Source organism: Penicillium solitum (genome assembly GCF_028829755.1).
Source record: "Penicillium solitum strain IBT 25940 chromosome Unknown utg000009l_segment0_segment0, whole genome shotgun sequence".
Lineage (NCBI taxonomy): Eukaryota > Fungi > Ascomycota > Eurotiomycetes > Eurotiales > Aspergillaceae > Penicillium > Penicillium solitum.
In genome coordinates this window covers 4,198,779-4,221,249 of record NW_027072128.1, presented here as the reverse complement: position 1 = coordinate 4,221,249, position 22,471 = coordinate 4,198,779, and the positions used below count along the sequence as shown (strand labels likewise).

The window sequence follows — 22,471 nt, the reverse complement described above, 5'->3', positions numbered from 1 at the left end:
CTTCTACTGTCTCGTGTCTCTTGACTCTATGCATGTAACATAACTCATCGGTCCTGCCCAGGTGCTTTTTCCTACTTTCGCTACTGCAGTAAACCCTCTGGGCAATTGACTCAACACCAAAACCTCACAACCTCACTGTCACGTCAATTCTCTATCGGGTCTCGACTAGCATTCTTGCCTCAAGCACTCAGTGATTGACTTTCCCACGTAATCCACGTTTTGTTTGTTGAGACCAGCAATTGATATGCGAGAGTTGTCTGCCATGTAGATGTGGTATTGCTCTGAGGTCGCCACGGGTCAGTATTTCACTAAAATGGCATTTCCAACGACAGAACGAACCGCGAAGTCTTTGCACGACGCTTGGGGACAGTCCCAGAAATCCGAACATTCCGGACTGGCGGATGAGGTGCTCCCATGAGCCAGGTGCACCTAGTCATTGTTAAAAGATCTTTAATAGTCGACTCCCGAACAGGCGGTACTTACCGGAGGACACCAGACTATCATACAATTCCGACCTCATGGAGCGAATGCGGCTGCTCATTGTGATCAGATCATCATGCCAAGCCTCCCTAAGGGTAGCGTCGGCTAATATGGTGCTCGCAATTTTGGCACCATAGGCTGGAGGGTTCGAAACTTCAGAACGTTGAAGCATTTCAAGCATTGACTGGGTCTTTACAGCCGCTTGTTCGGTGCCAGTTGCCAGTAAAACACAGCCGACTCGTTCCCCTATCAAATGTTATTGACTATTATTCTGACCATGACCTGACCGTAGCACGGGTAGATACCATAGAGACCCATGTTTTTCGCAAATGACAGACACACTCCAGCTTCCATATTCATCTCCTCGATGAATAGTCGAATGGCAAAAGCATCAATATCCACATTGCCGGAGTTGAACCCTAGATACGCAGCGTCAAAAAGTGGGAACAACTGCCGTTCTTTAAAGAGGCGCGCAAGTTCTCGCCATTGCTCCTTGCTCGGATCACATCCTGTTGGGTTATGAGCACATGCATGGATGATGAACACAGAATTGGGCTCGGCCAATTTCAATGCAGAATAATAAGAATCAATGTCCAGATCTTTGGTCTCTGGGTTGTAGTATCTGAAGGATTCACATTGGAATCCAAGGGACGAAAACACCTGATGATGGTTCGACCAAGTCGGCTCAGGGATGTATACTTTGGGAAGATGTGTCTTGCAAGCTCTTAGCAACAGTCCAGCCAAGTGTAGCGCCCCAGTACCGGAAAGACTTTGGCAACTCGCCAGCTATTTATACGATAATCAGCTTTGTTTTTAAAAGAAAGTTCAATGTTGTGATGGGTACGAAGTTGTCAGTACTTTGTCCTGTTGCTTTTGAAATAGCTCTGGGCCCAGTGCTAACTTTGCAGCCTCTTTACGGAAATCTGCCAGACCGGCAATAGGGAGATATTCGTGATTCAACTCCTGTGATAGCAACTTCCGACTATTCCTGACCGAGGGAAGAACCCACGGGTTCCCATGCTCATCGCGGTACGTACCCTGGCCCAAGTTCACTTTCTTGGGAGATTGATCTGCAATATACTGAGCAGTCAATGCAAAAATTGCATCGGGTGGGATGAAACGAGCCTGATCAAACCAGGACTCAGTGGCAACGTTCCGGATGATGGTTTCAGATACCATTGTGTAAAACCGACTCAATTTCAGGGTGTGACAGAGAGATTGCATGGTTAATCTCGGGGTCTTGTGTAGTATTAAAGAAAACTGAATGATATTATGCTCGGGTTCCAGGCCGAGTTGCTCAAATACCCCCCGCACTTGCACAACCCACCAAGTATATGATATTAAAATAATATATGTATATATCTATATATCGGAATAGTGCCGAGTCAAACAAACTAGATTCAACCAGATTAACAAATTAGAAAGAGTTTTAATTCGCTGATCGGGCGGAGGACCCGAGAGTGGACTCATTTAGGTCGTTGATCTATGTACGAGATTGGCTTCGTCGGTTCTGACACCCGACATTGGCAGTTCCAACGTCGAAACAGCGGCCAAATAGCTTAAATTAATCGGAGATATGGCCGTTTTGCCCCTCATTTTGACCCGAGAGGGGAAATATCTCATGGGATATGGATATCTTATAAGAGTTAGTACTAGGACTACTAGAACTCCTAGAACTACTGGATTTGTACATACTTCGACATATACTTCTACAACATCTACTCCGTACCAACCTCTACAATGGGTTCTCACACTACCGTTTCACCTCAACCTCATGTCCCTTCATCGGGAGTCTGGTGCCCTGCCGTCACTTTTTTTCACCATGACACCGACTCGTTAGATCTCGACTCTCAGTCCAAGTACTTTGCCTATCTATCCACCACCGGACTAGCGGGCCTAGTGATCCTGGGGACCAACTCAGAAGCCTTCCTCCTCACTCGGGAAGAGCGATCTCAGCTCATCTCAACTGCACGAGCCGCCGTTGGGCCTGATTTTCCACTGATGGCCGGTGTCGGTGCGCACTCGACCAAGCAGACCCTCGAGCTCGCACAGGATGCCGCTGCCGCCGGCGCCAACTACCTTCTCGTCCTCCCTCCCGCATACTTCGGCAAAGCCACAAACATGAACGTGGTGAAGCGGTTCTTTTCCGAAGTGGCAGCCAAATCGCCTCTACCAGTGGTGATATACAATTTCCCGGGGGTGTGCAACGGGGTGGACATGGACTCCGAGACGATTACCGCTATCACACGGGAGTCGGCATCTGCGCACGCTAGTGGACGGTCCAACGTGGTCGGGGTCAAGTTGACCTGTGGATCGGTGGGAAAGATCACTCGGCTGGCTGCAGCATTTGCGCCCGAGGAGTTTGCAACTTTTGGTGGGCAGTCTGATTTCCTGATTGGCGGGCTTGCTGCAGGTAGCGTTGGGTGTATCGCCGCCTTTGCCAATGTCTTTCCCAAAGTGACGGCTCGGATCTATGCGTTGTATCAGAAGGGCCAGATTAACGAGGCTGTGGAGCTCCAAAGGAAGGCGGCGCTTGCAGAAAGTGCCATCAAAAGTGGCATTGCGACAACTAAGCATGCAGTAGCACGTTACTCCGCCCCGTTGGCAGGGATCCTGGATGCCGCAGATAACCTGGCGCCTCGACACCCTTACGAGGCGGTGGGAGAGGGGGCCAAAATCGCGGTCCGAGAGGTGATGGCTGAGGTCGCTGAGATCGAGAAGAGCCTGTAGTTGGGTTAAAACATTCGTCAATGAAAGTGAGCCTCAATTTTTAGTTGTTTCTTTTTTTTTTTGGAATGATTTATTGTGATGAAGAGTGTAATGATGAGAGATGTACGGAGTACATATATCAGTGTGTCAGGGGGAATTCAATTATATTGGCCTTAGGCTTCAAGAGAAACTGTTTTACATTACATTACCTTCTTCCTGCACAGTGAAATCACTTCTTTACTTTTATCTTACCAATACCATACTACCCGTATTGTAACATTACTTAAGCTCCACGGTTAATAAGGTCTACGTTGTACGGAGTAGCCCTGGAGGGTTCCCTCCACCGCTGTTCCCTTAAAACGACTAATAGACTAATATATCAGTGCTCCGTAGTATACCGACATATTTACATATGTACATACAACAATGAGCATTTGGGACTCCGATATCACATCACATAGTACTTAGGTTATCTCAGGTTACTATGTCTAAATATGAGAGACGATTATAAATAATAGACCATAGAGATGTTAGATATACAGGCACAGAATGCATAAAGGTGATATAGCCCCAATGCATAATATTAATCTATATTAATAATATACTACAACGTAACTACCTACTACGTAGTTACCTACTAAATATGAACCTCGGCTTAAAAGAAGAAAAGAAAACTCTTCCAAAACATCGGCCCAGCCGAGAAATCGATTACTGATCGGGCCGGCACTAAGTGGAGATAGTCGGGATCTCGAAGATATCAAAAGCCAATGAACGGTCTTTAGTCTATATTTTCTCGATTGTGATGGCTTCTTATGGCTTCTTATGGGTTGTTATGGGTTTGTGATGGAGTAAAATATGCAGCTTATTATTCTATGAGCCCCCCCCCCACTACAACTAAAACAAGCAGTGTCTCCGATATGAACGGAGTTCAATGGTCTTACACATAGAATAAAATTAACCCTACGATCCCTTAAGAAAATCTTCTTTTTTTTTTACTTCTGTCATATTCTACTCCGTACCTTATATCATATCTCACGCAGATCATACATTGCAGATCCTAAGATCTACCTACCATAGTTCTGGAGGTAATTTCTGAGTATCAACAATGGAGGTCTCCGAGACTCCCAACTCCCTGCAGTTACCAAACTCCATCCCCTTCTGGCGACTCGTCCTCAATCCCGGTGCTATCACCCAAGAGGTCGCGGACCACCGTTATGCCGGCTCAGGGACCGAAGAAGATCCATATGCCGTGGAATGGATGCCCAAGGACTTTCGAAACCCTCTCCAGTTAAAAACCTCCATGAAATGGTTCATCACCGTGGTCGCCGCTATCGAGACCTTGGTCGTTGCTCTGGTCTCGTCCGCCTATACTGGTGGTCTCGTTCAAATCCAGGAACGATTTGGTGCAACCACCGAGGTTGCGACCTTGGGAGTATCCCTCTACGTACTGGGATTTGCCCTGGGTCCTCTGATCTGGGCTCCGATGAGTGAAATCTTTGGTCGCCAACTTGTCTTCGTCACCACCTACTGCGGTTTGACCATCTTTTGTGCCGCTTGTACGGGCGCACAGAACATCACGACCCTACTGATCTTCCGGTTCTTCTCCGGTGCTTTCGGCTCCTCCCCCCTCACCAACTCGGGTGGTGTTATCGCCGACATGTTCATGGCTCGCGATCGAGGACTGGCCCTATCAGCCTTCGCGTTGGCTCCATTCCTAGGACCCGTCATTGGGCCCATCGCCGGTGGTTTCCTCGGTATGTCTAGCGGAGGCTGGAAGTGGGTGATGGGTCTCTTGGCCATCCTCTGTGCTGTGATGTGGATCTTGGGAGCCGCGTTGAAGCCTGAGACCTATGCCCCCGTTCTTCTTCGCCAGCGTGCAAAGACTCTCTCCAAGCTCACAGGTCAGGTGTACGTCAGCAAGTTAGATATCGACCAAGGGCGTCTCACTTTGAAAGCCGCCTTGAAAATCTCTCTCTCGCGGCCTATGATTCTTCTTTTTCAAGAACCGATCGTCCTGCTACTCTCGATCTACCTTGCCATCATCTACGGAACCCTCTACATGCTGTTCGGCGCCTTCCCGATTGTGTATCAGCTCCATCGTGGATGGAATCAAGGTGTCGGCGGTTTAGCTTTCATCGGTGTTATGATTGGTATGATTGGTGCGGTCGCGTATTCAATTCCTGAAAACAAGCGCTACGCAAAGCTCCTCCAGAAGAACGGTGGCTATGCGCCTCCAGAAGCTCGCCTTCCGCCGTGTATGCTGGCCTCTATTGCCCTCCCCATAGGACTCTTCTGGTTCGCATGGACCAACTCACCATCCGTCCACTGGCTTGTAAGCATCGCCGCTGGAGTTCCGTTCGGTTTCGGAATGTTGCTCGTCTTCCTCAGTGTTTTCAACTACCTGATCGATGCTTACACTATCTTCGCGGCATCTGTCTTGGCAGCTAACACACTACTACGGTCGTTGTTTGGATTTGCATTCCCGCTGTTCACCAAGTACATGTACGAAGATTTGGGAATCCATTGGGCATCCTGTGTTCCGGCTTTCTTGGCTCTTGCATGCGTACCTTTCCCCTTCCTGCTATACAAATATGGACTGTCCATCCGAAAGCACTGCAAGTACTCCGCACAGTCCGAGGCCTTTGTTCAAAATCTTCTTCGGGGCATGCAAAAGGCCGCCGATGAGTCTGCCGAGATTAAGCCTGAAATGTCCCCGCCCACATCGGCAAACGATGAAGTCGCCTCGCTCCCTAACAAGGAGACCCCCGCCGATGTTCAGTCAATTCATCACACTCTTTCGCGCACTTCCACCAATGCCACGCATCCCATTCATCGGGTGCCCACATATGAAGCCAACCCTTACAACGTCGACCGCGTTCATACACGGGAGTCGTTCAAATAATCCAAGCCATCGATCATAGAAGGGGGACATGGGCGTTTGGGCAACGGGGGGAAGGTCCAGTCTTCGGGGCTTCATGTCTTCCAATGTTGCATTCCTTCGTATCTTGCTTTTTTTTTTTCTCTTTCTTTTGTCGGTTTCCATATACCATAGATCGCGTTGACTACTAATTATAATTGCACTTCAAGATTTCTTGATCTTGTCTTCGAACTTGAGAGAAACTTGAGACAAAAGCACGATCAGATTCGAACTATACGTATCCCTGGTTATAATAGCAAATTTCTCTGTACGGTTAAGGTAAATGGTACATTGTAGATATAAGCCTGACATGTCTAATCCGCGGTATTATGCCCATCGAGCAGAACAAAAGCCCCCAAAAGAGATTCTCAAAAGAACATGCAGAAAAGACATCGGATTGCTTTCTTACATATTATGTCTCTAATCTTACTTTGAGCTAGATAAGCCAGGTTGTTCAAAGCTTTACGTTGTTAAAGACACAGGCCACTCTCGTGAGAATAGAAAAAGTAAAAAGTTGTCACTCGTTATTCTTGATACCCCATCCCTATCATATGTTTCCCGTGTTCAATATATCAAGTATCACACATTCCATAGATATCAACAATGAACTATAAAAGCAACCGCTTTTAGTACACACCATTGGCCAATCCATTAGTTACCCCGTTGGTCAAGCCATTTGACATCCCATGGGTCACTCCATTCGAGATGACATGTTTCACCCCATTAGTGAGTCCATTGATTTTATCAAGCGGTACTCCTGGTGGCACTCCAACAGAAATGGTGCTCTTTTTCCGGGGTCGTTCCGGTGCGGTCCAGATAGAACCATCATCGAGCAGCCCCTGGCCCAAAGCAAGCACCTTGGACGGCGCTTCGCCCAACCATTCGGTCTCTAGCCGGTTGATGTTCTGTTCAATTTCCCAAGCACGGCCACCTTCAATGAACATTGACATGCCGTTGAGAGACTGATCAGCTAAGACTCCGGTGGCAACAGTAGCAACCTGCTCGGGAGTATTGATGGGAAGTTTGGCCCGCTCCCACTGTGCCTCAACTTTCTTGATGCTATCAGTTTGAGTCACCCAAGGGCAGACAGTATTGATGCGGAGGTTGTGTTTGTATGGAGAGGAGATGTAGGTGCGTAGAGAACGCATGAGACCAATGACGCCGTGTTTGGAAGCTTGGTATATAAAAAGCGACGGGCTTTCCTTGAAACCAGAGACGCACGAGAATAGGAGAATCGACCGGTCGCAGTTGGATCCACGGTTATGGCGTAAGTAGACAGAGGCGATGCGGGTAACATACATGGACCCAAGGAGATTGACATCCATGACTTTGTGTGTGGGGGTCTGAAAGTAAGATCGCAGTGTCAGGAGTTTCCGAAAAACTGGAAGAGAAGCCTGCCCAAGCAACTGGGATTACTATCTAACTAGCAATAGCTTACCTGGCGGACGGTCTCCAGCGTAAGTGAAGTATCGAACCAATTCCCTATTTCCACGATACCAGCTGCCGAGACGACATGATCGATACGCTTGTAGGTCTTAAAGGCTAGATCAAACAATGCCAACAACGATGGGTAGTTGGTCACATCGGTGGTTTGGAAAATCGCTCGTGGGGGCATATCTTCTTCCTCCGGGTGGAATTGGTCGCAGCATTTCTTTAGTAGACGCTCGCCGGAGATGTTATCGAGGTCACCAATGCATACGTTGGCACCACTCTCCAAGCATTGTGTCACCAGGCTCGAACCAATGCCATTGGCACCGCCTACATAAGATGAGATAAGATGGCAGCAGAGAAGTTAGAAGAAGGGTTCGACAGACCTGTGATAAGAACCACCTTTTTAGCAAGGCAACTGGTGGGAATGTTGGGGATATACTGCGACATTAGGGGTAGATCAATAGACATAGATGATCGTGGGGCTAGGTAGAGTAGTGGGATTTGTAGATAAGTAAAGAAACTGCTAACTGCGGACCATAAGCTCGCTTTTATATGTGGTAGTTGCCTTGGACAGACACAGGGGTCACAGTCAAAACGCCTTACAAAGTCGCAATCAAGCCCCAGGTGTTGAGGGGAAGGAACTCATCCGTTTGGATAACACCATCTCCAAGCCGTGGCATCCTAGAAATCCCAGAATATGGACACGGCACCCGGAGACAACGGTAACTCAGCCGAGGGCCAAGGACGCACGTCCATATTGTCTCCATCAAGGGCTTTTGCACAAACAAATGAGCGATTTCATACGCACCCGGGCTGATGGGAAAGACCAGTCATAAAAGGAACCAAATATTGGATGATGCGGGGAGGCGTTAGCCAATGACGCTGGTGTGCAGATGGAAAATACGAAGGCATAGCACACCAACGCGGGAAGGTACCAGGCTAATACCTGGGCAATTGGCATTGGCTTCCTTGACCTATACCAGAGGTTTTCTCGGAATCCTGTGGTCCGAGGTTTGTTTGAGCTGTCTCCTCCAAAGTCCTCCAAAGGCCCTCGACAGCCTAACAAGTGGAAAAGTGGCAGTAATGCTCGGCAGAGAGAAGGATAGGATTCAATGTTGTGTCTAGTCCACTTTTCGGAGAACCGGATCGATGCACGATGTACGATGTACCCCATATGTTGTACATTGATGTACATCGTAGAGGAACTGGGGTGCATATGCGGGAGCGGCAAGTCGGGGAAGGGGGGAAAGAGGGGGAAGGACAAAAGTACAGGCAAAATAGGAACAAGTTCAAATCATTCTCATAATAGTCGATAAATTAGTGTCTATCGTAGATGCAAAAGAAATCAAACAAAAAATGCAAAAAAAAAAACAAAAAACAAAAAACAAATCCACTCTTTTCCAGTACATGTACATGCCCCCGCCCAAAAAAAATCATAGATGCCATTGCGGCTGCAAACATGGTGAATACAGTGCATGAAACATCAAAGCGAAATCCCTGACAAAAAAAAAAAAAATAGAACCGAAAATACCACCGCAAGCCAAAGGACAAATATTTACAACTGGTTATGCCTAAAATGGGCTTAGCGGCGAGAGACACAGCACAAGATACCGGATTTGCCCAGGAACCAGAGGGATCCAATAAAGCGGAAAATCGACAGACCGGCGGTCGTCCACAGAATAGCGGCGAAGTATTTGGAAGTGCGGACGGTAGAAGTGTTCTATATATCTGTTAGTAGATGACACAGCCTAGAGTAAGACAAGATACATACCGTGAGACAAAGACGGGTAATTCCTTCACTGGTGATACATAGTGCAAGGATCAGGTTGCTGAAAATCCAAATCAACACCAGGTTGGTTCGGAAAGCCTTATAACCATCGTCCATGCTTGGTTCATCGTTATCTTCAGGCTCAACATACGGCTCCAGCGCTCTCTTGACCGTCGATTCAAACTGGCTATCGATATCGGCTTGTGGCTTGTCGACTTCTTCAATGAAGTTTGACTTCGCGTCATCCTTCTTCGTCTCAGCGACGGGAAGCGAGTCACCCTTGTCAGAACCCTTGGTACCCCAGGAAACATCATGCCAGTTGCAGAAAGCGTAGACCATCAGGATATTGATCGAACAGGTCATGCCAGCAAAGTACGCCCAGGAGGATGTGAACATATGCCAGGGATCCATGTACAAGAAACTTGCGAGGAAGTAGATACCGTAAGTCGAAACCAAAGCGATCAGGACAATGCCGGCCCCGTCAGAACCGAAGAAAGACGAGAGGAAGTGGCCAATACCTTGGTCCAGAGAGAAATCAAGGGTACCTCCACTAAAGGCGTTCTTGACAAGGTAGAACGATAGCACAATGATGTAAGTTTGAAGGATACTGAAGTAGATGAACGAGAGCGTGTATGCGAGACGCGAACTGTTTAAAAGGTCAGATTGACATAGTGAGGTGATTCCTTCAGATATTGACTTACCCTTTCGGTCGATTTCCTAGCGCCAGAATGAACTGCAGCATCAAGAAGAATACGTATCCATACTTTAGGAAGTTATTCACGATCGGCGAGGCTTCGTTACCAAAGGGCCATCCCTTGTTCTTGTTAGAAGAACTAGGAGTTCCAACAAGATCCATGATGACAGTAGTAGTCAGCCAGAACGAGGCTAGGTAGTCATGAGTTAGTATAAAGATTCACCAAAGACCATGGGACGCGAGACATACCGAGAGAGAACCAGGTCATGACAAGACCCATGAAGTTGTATGTCATCTGGATATGTAGGAAAAACAGTCGGAGGATATTGTGGCCACTCTTGTAGATCCGCCCGAAATGCATCATTGCATATAAACTGGCGGCGAATGAACCGTTCAACCAACGACGCCGTTGACTGATAAACTCGGCTGCACCCTCTGGAACATCGGTCTCGCCCTTGGACGCCTTCACGTAGGTTAGATGCCATTTGAATCCAGCCTTTGCCACAAGCTCGAAACACAAGATACGGTCCTCGGCAAGGAACATATTCTTTTTGAAGATGTTCATGCCCTCAATACCCTTCTTACCCAGCTGCTTAGAGAGAGTATGATCACCGTGGAAGTACTGCTCCAAGGGACGACCCATAATAGCGCGATAGCGGTACGCAGAGAAGGCACCCGGCAACACGCTAACGTATCCGAAGGCACTCTCTAGCGGTTTGTCAAGAATGTTGGATATCTTGTACTCGAAATTCTGTGCGGCGACGAGGGGATTCATCAAGTTCTTCCATCCTTTTCCCAACATGGCATGAATCTCACCGCAAGATCCACCCAAGTTCTTATCATTGTAGAAGGACTCCCACAATGCAAGGAGTGATTTCTTTCCCGGCTTAGTTCCGGCGTCGATTAAAATCACCACTTCGGGGTTCAGGATTCGACTGAAACCGTTGAAAAGCCAGCGGTGGGAGTTAATCTTTTTACTGTTCTTCTGCTTCAGACAGAAAATCATTTGAACAGGAGGAAGGTTTGACGACTCGTTGCCCTGAGGCCGGATCAATTGTTGGTTGGATGTGACGGAGAGTTGGGTGGTATATTCAAACTAGGTCTTGTTAGTGGATTTTCGTCGACTATAAAAACCTCGGGATAGAGGGATGATAGATTCTGCCTAGGCGAATCGAGAGGACTATAGGAACTCACGATGTGTGCGACGGTTTCCCGGCCATCGACGGAGCGCTTCATGATGCCATCTTGGTAGATACCAACCGTAGCCAACAAATCGAGAGTATTTTTGTCGCAAGGATCGATACCATCGAAAACCAAGGAGCACACAATCTTTTGCCAGGCCGGACCACCCTTGTTCCAGAATTCTGATTTTTTCAAATTGACGATATCCCGAATGTTCTGCATGACACCGTGGAGCGTCCGCGCGGTCAGAACTTTATCCTCGTTGTAATAGGTGATGGCAATCAGAAGCTCGGTGTGTCGGTTGTACATAGCCGGTCGCAGATTGTATCCGTTGCGCAGGGTGAACTCGTCGGGATCACAGGTGGCCGCAGTGTCTGTATGGGATTAGCTCCAGTCGCGTGTCCAATATTTCATGTGAAAGACTTACAACGCAGATGGGTGAATTCTTCCGGGAAACCCTCCTCCGATTCCCGGTACTCCTTCTGAATCGCGTTCTGAATCGCACTGGGGACCGGGTAGTCCACACTGAGGACGGAGCCCTGGACCAGCTTAATCTTTCGCGTAGCATACCGCCGCAGGCCTGACCCAGGTGCTTGTCGGTTCTGCCAGGCTTCTGAGGGAGTCTCGGACATAGGTGATTGAATACCCGAGCGACGGTTGAGTCCCCCCGCGGACTCCTGGTATGGACCATCCGGGAAGATGGTGACTCCGGGATCGTGTAGGGTGTAACGACGGAGGGAATCGGTTGAGGCATATGGGTCATCGAAGGAAGCGTTGAATGGGCTAGGTTGGTTTCGGTATAGCAAAGACTGCTGGCTGTCGATGTTCTCGGGTTTATCCTCGTAGCCGTATGCTTGCTGCTGAACAAACTGTATTAGCATCTACTACTGTTTTTTTTTGGCATGTTTTTGTTTTTGTTTTTTGTTTTGTTTTTCGTTCTGGGCTGCTTGTCACTCACCTCTCGTGGACCATACATGCTAGCCTCGCTCGCCTGGGGTGAATGGGATGAGTTGCCTGAATGGGGTGAATGAGGCGAGGTGCCTCTCGGGGGGAAAGACATGGTGGGTGGTTTCCCTTGTTCTCCGGCTCTGGTGAAATGGAAATAGAGGTCTAGTGTGGTAGGATGGTATCACAAGAATCAAAAGAAAAGAACAGGGTTAGAAAGTTGCAATCCCAGGTACAATAGCCTCAATAGCAACAGCACAACAACACAGCAATGATCTCGTAAGGTAGGTTTGACAGCAAGGCCCTAGAGATCAAAGCTATAAGATAGACCTAAAAGAGAGTGGTTCAAAGAAGAGAGTAAGAGAACCCAGATGCCAGATGCCAGGAGATATTTTTGGTGCAGAATTTGATTGGAGGTGGCAGCGATGCGGGCTGTGAAAGGGCGAAGGGTGGAACCCCAGCGCATCAGCAATTGTTGTTCGTCATCCACACCCTTTCTGGATCCACCATGGAGCCGTCCAAGACAGGGCCAATACTTTTGGTACGGAGTATTCTGTATTGCCAACCACTTTTCCCCTGCGTATGCAGACGCATAACCATTGGGGGCTGCAAGATGGATCCCCAACCATCGAATGATATTCCCCTTGGATCATGATTTATCTCGATATCCACGGTATACTCCGTACTTACTCCTATACTCCGTCCTCCGTCCGGGTATGAATCTATTTTTTTTTTGGACTCTGTGATCCGAGCCTTGCTGCGAGCAACATAACTCGTCGAACATGTAAAAATCTGCGGGTCGACGACGCAATGCACCATAACATTGGTCAATAGAGTGTCCCCTATGACCCATCACAGGGTCCTCCAATTAATAGGCACATATCCTTTCTATCATCCGAAACAAACCCCTGAGGGATCTTGAATCGCTGTACCGAGTAATTCATGCCTTCACCAGGACCTGTAAAGGCCTCTCTGCCAAGCAATCACAGCGTGGCGGCTGGGGGTGGCGATTGCCGGGGGGGGATGACGACAAGGCGTCAGGAAACGATCGGCCGCGTCTTCTAAGGGGGCTGAATTCGGAATCTGCGACTGGCTCAGGAGGGGTCCACATATCCAGCCATTATAAATTCGGTATGTGGGGAGTCAAACTAAAATAATAAAAAGAGAACAACGCTACCACAGCAACAGAGAGAAATGCCGAATGTGTTGTTTCTGCGTATGTCATATGTTCTACAGATCACGTGCTCCAAGATATACGTGTACACATGTTGTAGCCTTCCAAGGTTGCATTGGAGTATACCGACATTATTATGTACTCCGTAAGTACATGTGTAATTATAGGTATTTTGTAAGAAATACAATAATACATATAAATATACTCCTTAAATATACCTGCCTTCGTGTCATATCATTTATTTTTAGATTTGATCTCTGCAATAAAAGTTGAAGTCGTCAATTTTCAAATTCCCAATAGGAATATAATATGCGAATATAATATATTCCCACAGCTCTAAGACCCTGAGTTTCTCTCCTCTTTTATGCAATGTAATATCTTCTTTTGGAGGGGTTTCAGGTTGATTGGACTCAATATTGATCCTTTCTCTGTTGTGAACATCATTTTCTCAGTCCTCACTCGGCACTCGGACTTCATTGCGGGCGCAGCTTTGACAAAGAATACCTTACGAATTTTACTAACAAGCCTGGTATTAATTCACTAAATTTTCTTCTAGTTCCAACCGTATGGAACCTCCATCATCTATCCATGGATGTACCCTTGTAGCATTAGGTGAGTTGGTACCGGGTTATTAGCTCTTGTCCGAGGTCATTTAATATGGCAATGCCGAAGCAATATGCGGGGTAAAATAAATCTAGTTACACTCATAGGGGTTTATATCCTACGAATGTTTTCAAATCGATCCAAAGAACTATTTCCTCCCCCAACCTTAGCGTAACAAATGTCGCCCCAGAGACCTGCATTTGATGCCCTACCTTTGCGCAAAGATGGACCTCCAGGGAATGCTTGGGGGATGTTTGGCGATCAAGATCAGATGGGCATGCTCAATCTATTGACACCGGAGAATACCGCCGCAGCTGCTCGCGAGATTGTTGATGGCATGCGTGTCTCAACAGATTGGGCTCTCAATAGCATGACGACCCCCTGCTTTGGACGATCTGCTTTTGAGCACATTATCAAGAACAAGGCTCCCCGAGCAGTCAACGATGATATCTTGGTTTTTAATACACAGAGTAGTAGCCAATGGGATGGCTTCAGACATTATGGATCAAAACAAGGAACTTACTTCAATGGGTGTACCCAGGAGGATATCGAGAACTCCACTCGAAACGGCATTCACGGTAATTCCCTCTGCTTTTGAGAATTCCGATTTTCACTGATCCTCCCTTAGTATGGGTCGAAAACGGCGGGATTGTCGGAAGAGGCGTTCTCTTGGACTATGCAGGCTGGGCAGCGGCGAATGGGCAAGAAGTGAATTGCTTTGAAACCCAGTCGATCCCGGCTTCGGTGCTCCAAGAGGTAGCTGTTAGTCAGAACACCACATTCCGACCGGGAGATATCCTGTTTATTCGCACGGGTTGGACTCGAGCCTACGAACAGCTGTCACGGGCGCAATGTCAGCAACTGGCCGATTATGCAGCACCGCCAGTGATTGGGGTAGAATCATCCGAGGCCATGCTGCGCTGGATTTGGGATCTTGAACTGGCCGCTGTGGTAGGAGATATGCCGAGCTTTGAAGCATACCCATGCCAGGATCAGTTATTTTTTCTCCATGAGTGGTTGCTCGCGGGCTGGGGTGTCCCAATCGGGGAATTATTCGATCTCGAGCAGCTCAGCCAGGAGTGTCGGAAGAGAGACCGCTGGACTTTTTTCTTTAGTAGCGTGCCATTGAAGGTGTGTGTCGACCAATTCCACTCCTATCCACAACTTTGGAACTGACCACATTCATCAGGTTCCCGGTGGGGTTGCAAGCCCTCCGAACGGCGTGGCTATATTTTAATCAACTCTTTCGTCTTTCGTCTTTGCTCGTTGTCTTTTTTGATCGTATTGTACAGTCTAGCCCTCTGGAGATAACGCAAAATGCAAGTGGGGTTGGTGTGTATAGGCAATGGGCCGCCTCTTCAAAGAGGCGTGTAAGTCCTAGATATATATCCGAATTCACCATTTCATTTTTACCTAGACACCTAGGTATCCATGAATAATGACCCAAACCAAGTAATCTAGGCAATTAATTCCCTAGGTACCTATTACCTTCCATATCATAACTACCATGTAGTTACCTATGGCCCTAGGGACGTCGGGCCGAAAAGATAAGCGGAGAATCCGGGGCTTTCCGTCCCGGTCTGAGTTGTGTGTCATCTTACGTTTCACCAGTCTACCTATGGAGATCTAACAGACATCTAAACACTTTTAAGATCTAGCCTTAAAAAGAAATGGTCCTTGGAAATGCAGGCATCACGCGTCGGGCAGAAGATCGCTCAAGAAGGTCGATGGTAGCCTGTAACCGCTGCCGGTCTAGAAAAACTCGCTGCGCCGGCAATCCACCCCACCCTTGTGCAGCATGTGTGGATGTGGGCAAGCATTGTGTATATTCAGAGGCTGAAAAGCGAGTCTCCATAACGGAAAGGTGAAGTCAGTCCAAGATCGCTGAAAAGAGTCAGTGCTGACTTCACTCTTTGCAGCTACTATCGCCAATTACAATCGCAGGCTCCTGCGTCGCGAGGTAGGCTTCATACATACATACTCAAATAATCATTTGGACGCAATTTAACCACTTAGGATAGAAGGTAGTCATCCAACGCCGTCAAGTGAGCCATCGGTATCCAATCGCTACTCTGACGAGGGGCCATCAGAACGCGACGACTGGTGGTACAAAGGGACGGACAATCTGTTCTTGAATCGGTCTGGAGAACATCGTGCGTGTTAAGCTAAACGATAGCTCGTTCCTATGATCTTTTCTACTAATCTTTCTTCAGATTTCGTGGGTGCCTCGTCCACCACACATCTCGCGAAACGGCTCAATCCCGGGTCCAAAAACCTTGCATGGGATGTGCGCCCACTTTACGATGACCCTTCATCATTAAGAAGACCAGTTGGTGGCTCATTGCCTCAATTACCACCTTTCGAGTTTGCCAAGCGACTTTTTTGGGTACAATACGCCTACATCGGTACAATCTTCTCCCTTATTCAACCCTTGGAGTTTGAAGAACGGCTCGATCTAGTCTATCACCAACCACTTGATTTTTCACATCGTGAATCTTGCCTAGTATACTGCCAGACACTGTTGGTTATTTCCTTTGGCTTGATGTACAGCGTGAACCAATGGATTGGCGAGGAAGGTCCTCCCGGCTTCAAGTATTTCAAGCATGCGTTACGTTTCTTGCCAGATATTCACGAAGAGGGCTCGATTCTCTTCGTTGAGGTGCTATGCTATGTGGCATACTATATGCAGAATCTGAACAGGCGGGACGCTGCCTTCCTCTACGTATGTGTTACTTCGATTAGCCTTCCGCTGTACCGCTAACGACGCCAGATCGGCCTTGCTCTGCGCATGGCTATCTCCCTAGGCCTACATCAAGAGGTGTCTGATCCCACGATAAGTGAATCCGATCGCAACCGTCGACGTCGGGCTTGGTGGTCTGTCTATAGTTTGGACCGGTAATGTGGCCAATTCTCTTAAATTTCAGAAAGCAACACTCATACTCATCGATAGGCTACTCTCGGTCAAGTCTGGTAATCCTATTACGATTCACGATGAAGATATTGGGATAACTTGGCCCACAACTGTGGTATGTTGCCTTCCATGGTATGTCTAGGTATTACCTTTAGCTGATTTGATTTCTTCCACCTAGGGTGGATCAACCTTCGATCCGTGGCCATCGACTGTTCTTACCCATTATACACAACTGTCCCGTATATTGGGACGGATTGGGGAAGGTAGAAACCCTTCCTATTCTTTTGCCGTATTGCCAAGCTGACCTAGATGGCGGCATCAGAAATTTACAGAAAGAAACCTGGGTCCGGATCCAACCTCGTTGCTTCTGTCCAGAGTATCACCAATGACCTTTCTGGCTGGCTGCGACAGGTCCCAGACCGGCTCCGCATCGATTTTACCACCCTCGATACTCATATCAACCGAGAGTCTGTCTCAATCAACTTGCACTTCTACTCATGTGTGAATATGACTGCACGCCCGTTGGTCTTTTATATCATCCAACGGCGACTTGATGCGGAAGCCCTTGGATCCGCAACAGAAGATTGGAAAGAAGGGCTGGCTCCCAATACTGTCGCCGTCATTGACAGCTGCATAACAGCCGCACGAGCAACCACTGTTATCATGGATGCAGCTGCAAAACATAATCTCATTGGTACGCAATCGCAATACAACCCCATTTCTTCTGTCATAAAATCATCTGATTAAACGAACCTTTTAGCTACATATGGATACCTCGATGGTGAATATATCTTCTCCGCTGCACTTCTACTGGTCATGGTGAATGCCGCGTTTCCGCCTAATGAAACCAGCGCCCGGGCCATGGAGACTGCACTGAACCTTCTTCGAGGCATGGCAGATCGGGGAAATACATATTTGGACTCGCGTCACTCACTACTGTTGGAATTACGGGCAGCCATTGGGCCTAGACCTGCCGAGGAAAAGGATACCGATACGACAAGCTCTCTTACTGCAGACCAAAAGGGCCCTGTGACGCCGATGACCGACAACGGTGGAAATCCATCAGCCGATATTCCAGATCCAAGTGCAGAATTAGCCGCTTCACAGGTGCTTAGTTATAATTGGCCACAGCAACCAGATCTCCCTTCTTTCCGGGATATTGCCTTTCAGTTCGATCTAAACGATGATCCGGCACTCTGGGAAGGGGCTTTGGATCAAATCGATATTGATATGGACACTGACTGGATCGAGAATACTTTAAAGCGATAAGAGCAAAATATATTTCACTTAAAAAATCATGCTATAGTTGTGTTGTGTAATGTTTAATGTTTAGTACCTTGTGTTTATATATCTTCCAAGATTATACTTGTATATATAATTGATGCCTGAGGCTCACATGCATCAGGATCAATTTCTCCACAAAATGCTATCATTACATATTCTTCTTCTTATCGTTATATTAGACCACGAGCCCCCTATCTTCCCCTCTATCCTCAATCTAAAACCCCGCGGCTTATCAAGCTATGGAGGTGTCGGCCCGAGGAAGCCGAAACGGGAGCCATCGGCCCGACACGTGACATTCATCTAATGGGCAACAACGCGATGATCATTGGAGATGATTGGAGATGTGCTGGGATATCGGGACGAGCTCTGTAACATAAATGATTACGGTTCCCTTCTGATCATCTTTATCTGTTATTCTTCCCTTTTCATTTCTTGATCCCACCTCACATCTTCCCCCAACTCATACCCAGTCACAATGTCTGACTCAGGGAAGATTACGATCTCTATCGATCGTGGCGGCACATTTACTGATGTCCACGCGATTCAACCTGGCCGCCCCGACATTATCTTGAAGCTTCTCTCTGTCGATCCTTCTCACTATAAAGATGCCCCGACGGAGGGCATTCGTCAGATTTTAGAATTAGCCACCGGGGAGCCACATCCTCGAGGCCAACCATTGAAACTCGACCGCATTGGTTGCCTACGCATGGGCACAACCGTTGCAACTAATGCTTTGCTCGAGCGCAAGGGCGCTCGTTCAGTACTCTTCACAACCAAAGGGTTTCGAGATTTATTGAAAATTGGCGACCAATCTCGCCCGGCCATTTTTGATCTATCAATGGCTCGCCCCGGAGTACTTCCGGAAAGTGTTGTCGAAGTCAACGAACGTGTGCTGTCTTGTCATCCTTCTGCTGATAGCGATTGCTTTTCCGATTGCCGGATAGTAGAGGGAATTACCGGCGAGAAATTCCGTGTTGTGCAAGAACTAGACCTCGTTCAGGTGAAAACAGAGCTCCAACGACTGAAGGAACAAGGGATCTTGTCGATCTCTGTAGCGCTATTGCATTCCTACGCATATCCCGAGCATGAGCGTCAAATCGGAGAACTCGCTCAAGAGATGGGATTCTCGGTCACCCTCTCTTCAAAACTTCAACCTATGATCAAGATCGTGCCTCGTGGCATGTCGGCCGCCGCCGATGCCTACCTTACACCTGTTATCAAGACATACATCGACTCTATATCTTCTAGCTTTGAAGGTGGACTAGAGAGTCAGCAAGACTGCCGATTCGAGTTTATGCAATCAGATGGTGGACTGGTCGATTTCCGCAAATTCAGCGGTCTAAAAGCGATTTTGTCCGGCCCCGCAGCTGGTGTGGTCGGCTTTGCAGCCACCAGCTGGGATCCGACTGAGAAGACACCCGTTATTGGCTTCGACATGGGTGGCACTAGCACAGATGTTTCTAGATTTGATGGTCACCTTGAACATGTATTTGCATCCAAGGTTGCAGGCGTGATGATCCAGTCCCCTCAGCTTGATATCAACACTGTCGCTGCTGGCGGTGGCTCCATTCTCACTTGGCGCAATGGCTTGTTCTATGTCGGGCCTGAGTCTGCAAGTGCTCATCCTGGTCCGGCATGCTACCGAAAAGGCGGCCCTCTCACTGTGACAGACGCCAATTTGTTCCTAGGCCGTCTTCTACCGGAGTACTTCCCGAAGATCTTCGGCCCGAATGAGAACGAAGCCCTGGACACAGAGACAACTGCACGTCTGTTCAATGAGCTCACACAAAAAGTCAACCTTGAACGCCGACAGCAAGGCCAGTCAGAGTTTTCCCCAGAGGAAGTTGCCCTTGGTTTCCTTAATGTCGCAGATGAGTCTATGTCTCGACCAATCCGTAACCTCACAGAAGCTCGTGGCTTTGAGACCGCATCCCATCATTTGGCATGCTTTGGAGGTGCTGGTGGCCAGCATGCATGCTCAGTGGCCAAAACGCTCGGAATCTCCCGCATCATCATTCACAAGTATTCTTCCGTTCTGTCAGCGTACGGCCTTGCTTTGGCAGAGGTTGTCAAGGAGTCACAGGAGCCTGTTTCATCCTCCTACCTATCCTCACAATCTGCCCTTGTTCAACACCTCGATGACTTGTCAGCATCAGCAACCAAGGATATGGAATCCCAAGGCTTCCCTTGCACTCAAGTGCGTCACGAGCAATACTTGAACATGCGCTACGAAGGTTCCGACACCAGTCTGATGATCCTGAAGCCCGAGAACTCGGCAGATTTCCTGGAGGAATTCCGTATTCGCCATCGTCGCGAATTCAACTTCAACTCTGACCGACCTGTTCTTGTTGATGACGTCCGAGTGCGAACTATCGCTTCATCCAAGGTTCGGACCGAGCAAAGTCCTTTGGTTCAACTGAAGGAAGCCAATATGCGGGATGTCGCGACAGCTCCGAACAACACTACTTCAGCCTACTTCGGCCAGTCGAGCCGGACCGATACACCAGTTTACCTTCTAGGCGAATTGGAGAAAAATTCCCGCATTTATGGCCCGGCTGTAATCATTGATCAAACCCAAACAATTGTCGTGGCTCCCAACGCGGTGGCGAACCTGCTCGACACCTGCATTGTCATCGATCTCAATGACGAACCAACATCTTCCGGAAGCGCCCTGTCATCGGAAATCGACCCCATCAGACTTACTATCTTTGGACATCGCTTCATGTCCATCGCTGAGCAGATGGGTCGTACGCTACAGAAGACTTCCGTTTCAACCAACATCAAGGAACGGCTGGATTTCTCTTGCGCGCTATTCTCCCCCGATGGAGGCTTGGTGGCCAATGCACCCCATGTTCCGGTTCATCTTGGATCGATGCAATTTGCTGTCCGTTATCAGCATGAGAAGTGGCTAGGCAACTTGAAGGATGGTGATGTTCTGGTGGCCAATCACCCCAGCTGCGGAGGCACTCATCTGCCCGATATTACAGTAAGTGACCTTCAATTTTGAATACTCTCATCAAATACTAATATGTCCGTAGGTTATTACACCAGTCTTTGACCGACCTGGGGGCTCCGAGATCATGTTTTACGTGGCCTCTCGTGGTCATCACGCTGATATTGGTGGTATCTTACCTGGGTCAATGCCTCCTAAATCCACTGAGTTGTGGCAAGAAGGCGCTGCCATCGAAGGTGATAAGATTGTCAGCGATGGTGTCTTGGATGAGGCACGTTTGATTGAGTTGCTCGTAACAAAGCCCTCGAAATACCCCGGCTGCGCTGGGGCACGCTGCCTCAGCGACAACTTGTCCGATCTGAAGGCACAGATTGCCGCCAACACTCGCGGAATTAGCTTGATCCAGACTTTGTTCAATGAATATGGAACCCAGACCGTGCAAAAGTACATGTACGCCATCCAGGCAACCGCCGAGTCCGCTGTGCGCAATCTTCTTAAGGAGCTATATAAGAAGTTCAATGGCCAGCCATTGGAGTCGGTCGACTACATGGATGATGGCACCCCCATTCGATTGAAGGTCACCATCGATGGTACCGATGGATCCGCTATCTTCGATTTCGAGGGCACGGGCCCTGAGGTGTATGGAAGCTGGAACGCCCCCATTGCTATTACTCACTCGGCCATCATCTACTGTCTGCGCTGCATGATTAATGCAGATGTGCCACTGAACCAGGGATGCCTGACGCCAATTGACATTCGCGTCCCTTCGTCCAGCATTTTGTCGCCAAGCAAGACTGCTGCTGTTGTTGGCGGTAATGTTGTGACCTCACAGCGCATCACTGACGTCGTGTTCAAAGCCTTCCAGGCTTGTGCCGCGTCTCAGGGCTGCTGTAATAACCTGACCTTCGGCACAGACGCCCAGCTTGATCCGTCGACTGGTGCTGTCATCAAGCCTGGATTTGGATATTACGAGACTATCGCTGGTGGAAGTGGTGCTGGTCCCACTTGGAAGGGTGAGTCTGGTATACATGTTCACATGACCAACACGCGGATCACCGATCCTGAAATCCTGGAAAAGCGCTATCCGACGATGCTCCGCCAGTTCACCCTCCGCGAGGGCTCTGGCGGCCAGGGCAAGAACCCTGGTGGCGAGGGAGTGATTCGTGACATCGAATTCCTTTCACCAATTCAATGTTCGATTCTTTCTGAGCGCCGTGTCCATCGACCTTACGGACTCGAAGGTGGCCAGGATGCACAGAACGGATTCAACCTGTGGATCACGCGGGATCCGGACACTGGCAATGAGCGCCGTATCAACATCGGCGGCAAAAACACCGTCTCAATGAAGACACACGACCGGGTTGTGATCAACACTCCCGGTGGTGGTGGCTGGGGTGCTTTATGAATGGGTTGTATAGCG

The 22,471-nt window shown here is 48.4% G+C and overlaps 8 protein-coding genes across 8 annotated transcripts; 5 read left to right on the top strand and 3 right to left on the bottom strand.

The window, feature by feature from the left end:
• Positions 1-165: 165 nt before the first annotated feature.
• Positions 166-1,659, bottom strand: N7455_012707 (uncharacterized protein; the record flags this gene model as incomplete). Its single annotated transcript, XM_040961657.2, has 5 exons — positions 166-281; positions 340-429; positions 484-726; positions 786-1,266; positions 1,339-1,659. The coding sequence occupies 5 exons, from the start codon at positions 1,657-1,659 to the stop codon at positions 166-168; spliced, it is 1,251 nt and encodes a 416-aa protein (XP_040807907.2).
• A 561-nt stretch (positions 1,660-2,220) lies between these two features.
• N7455_012706 (dihydrodipicolinate synthase family protein) lies at positions 2,221-3,210 on the top strand (the record flags this gene model as incomplete). The annotated part of the gene is made up of 1 exon (XM_040961641.2): positions 2,221-3,210. One exon carries the CDS (start codon positions 2,221-2,223, stop codon positions 3,208-3,210), a length of 990 nt encoding a protein of 329 aa, XP_040807931.2.
• Positions 3,211-4,294: 1,084 nt separating this feature from the next.
• N7455_012705 (MFS transporter) lies at positions 4,295-6,091 on the top strand (the record flags this gene model as incomplete). The annotated part of the gene is made up of 1 exon (XM_040961663.2): positions 4,295-6,091. The coding sequence occupies one exon, from the start codon at positions 4,295-4,297 to the stop codon at positions 6,089-6,091; it is 1,797 nt and encodes a 598-aa protein (XP_040807905.2).
• A 641-nt stretch (positions 6,092-6,732) lies between these two features.
• On the bottom strand, positions 6,733-7,984 carry N7455_012704 (putative 3-hydroxyacyl-CoA dehydrogenase; the record flags this gene model as incomplete). Its single annotated transcript, XM_040961669.2, has 3 exons — positions 6,733-7,449; positions 7,545-7,864; positions 7,921-7,984. 3 exons carry the CDS (start codon positions 7,982-7,984, stop codon positions 6,733-6,735), a joined length of 1,101 nt encoding a protein of 366 aa, XP_040807930.2.
• Positions 7,985-9,119: 1,135 nt separating this feature from the next.
• Positions 9,120-12,241, bottom strand: N7455_012703 (uncharacterized protein; the record flags this gene model as incomplete). The annotated part of the gene is made up of 7 exons (XM_065606946.1): positions 9,120-9,257; positions 9,309-9,951; positions 10,007-10,190; positions 10,249-11,095; positions 11,194-11,555; positions 11,609-12,041; positions 12,140-12,241. 7 exons carry the CDS (start codon positions 12,239-12,241, stop codon positions 9,120-9,122), a joined length of 2,709 nt encoding a protein of 902 aa, XP_065460112.1.
• Positions 12,242-14,081: 1,840 nt separating this feature from the next.
• N7455_012702 (uncharacterized protein) lies at positions 14,082-15,140 on the top strand (the record flags this gene model as incomplete). Its single annotated transcript, XM_040961638.2, has 3 exons — positions 14,082-14,481; positions 14,532-15,034; positions 15,093-15,140. 3 exons carry the CDS (start codon positions 14,082-14,084, stop codon positions 15,138-15,140), a joined length of 951 nt encoding a protein of 316 aa, XP_040807912.1.
• A 433-nt stretch (positions 15,141-15,573) lies between these two features.
• On the top strand, positions 15,574-18,083 carry N7455_012701 (transcription factor domain-containing protein; the record flags this gene model as incomplete). Its single annotated transcript, XM_065606945.1, has 9 exons — positions 15,574-15,767; positions 15,823-15,863; positions 15,928-16,056; positions 16,117-16,625; positions 16,674-16,798; positions 16,854-16,929; positions 16,993-17,077; positions 17,137-17,508; positions 17,575-18,083. The coding sequence occupies 9 exons, from the start codon at positions 15,574-15,576 to the stop codon at positions 18,081-18,083; spliced, it is 2,040 nt and encodes a 679-aa protein (XP_065460111.1).
• Positions 18,084-18,573: 490 nt separating this feature from the next.
• N7455_012700 (5-oxoprolinase) lies at positions 18,574-22,456 on the top strand (the record flags this gene model as incomplete). The annotated part of the gene is made up of 2 exons (XM_040961651.2): positions 18,574-21,084; positions 21,137-22,456. The coding sequence occupies 2 exons, from the start codon at positions 18,574-18,576 to the stop codon at positions 22,454-22,456; spliced, it is 3,831 nt and encodes a 1,276-aa protein (XP_040807928.2).
• Between the last annotated feature and the right edge of the window lie 15 nt (positions 22,457-22,471).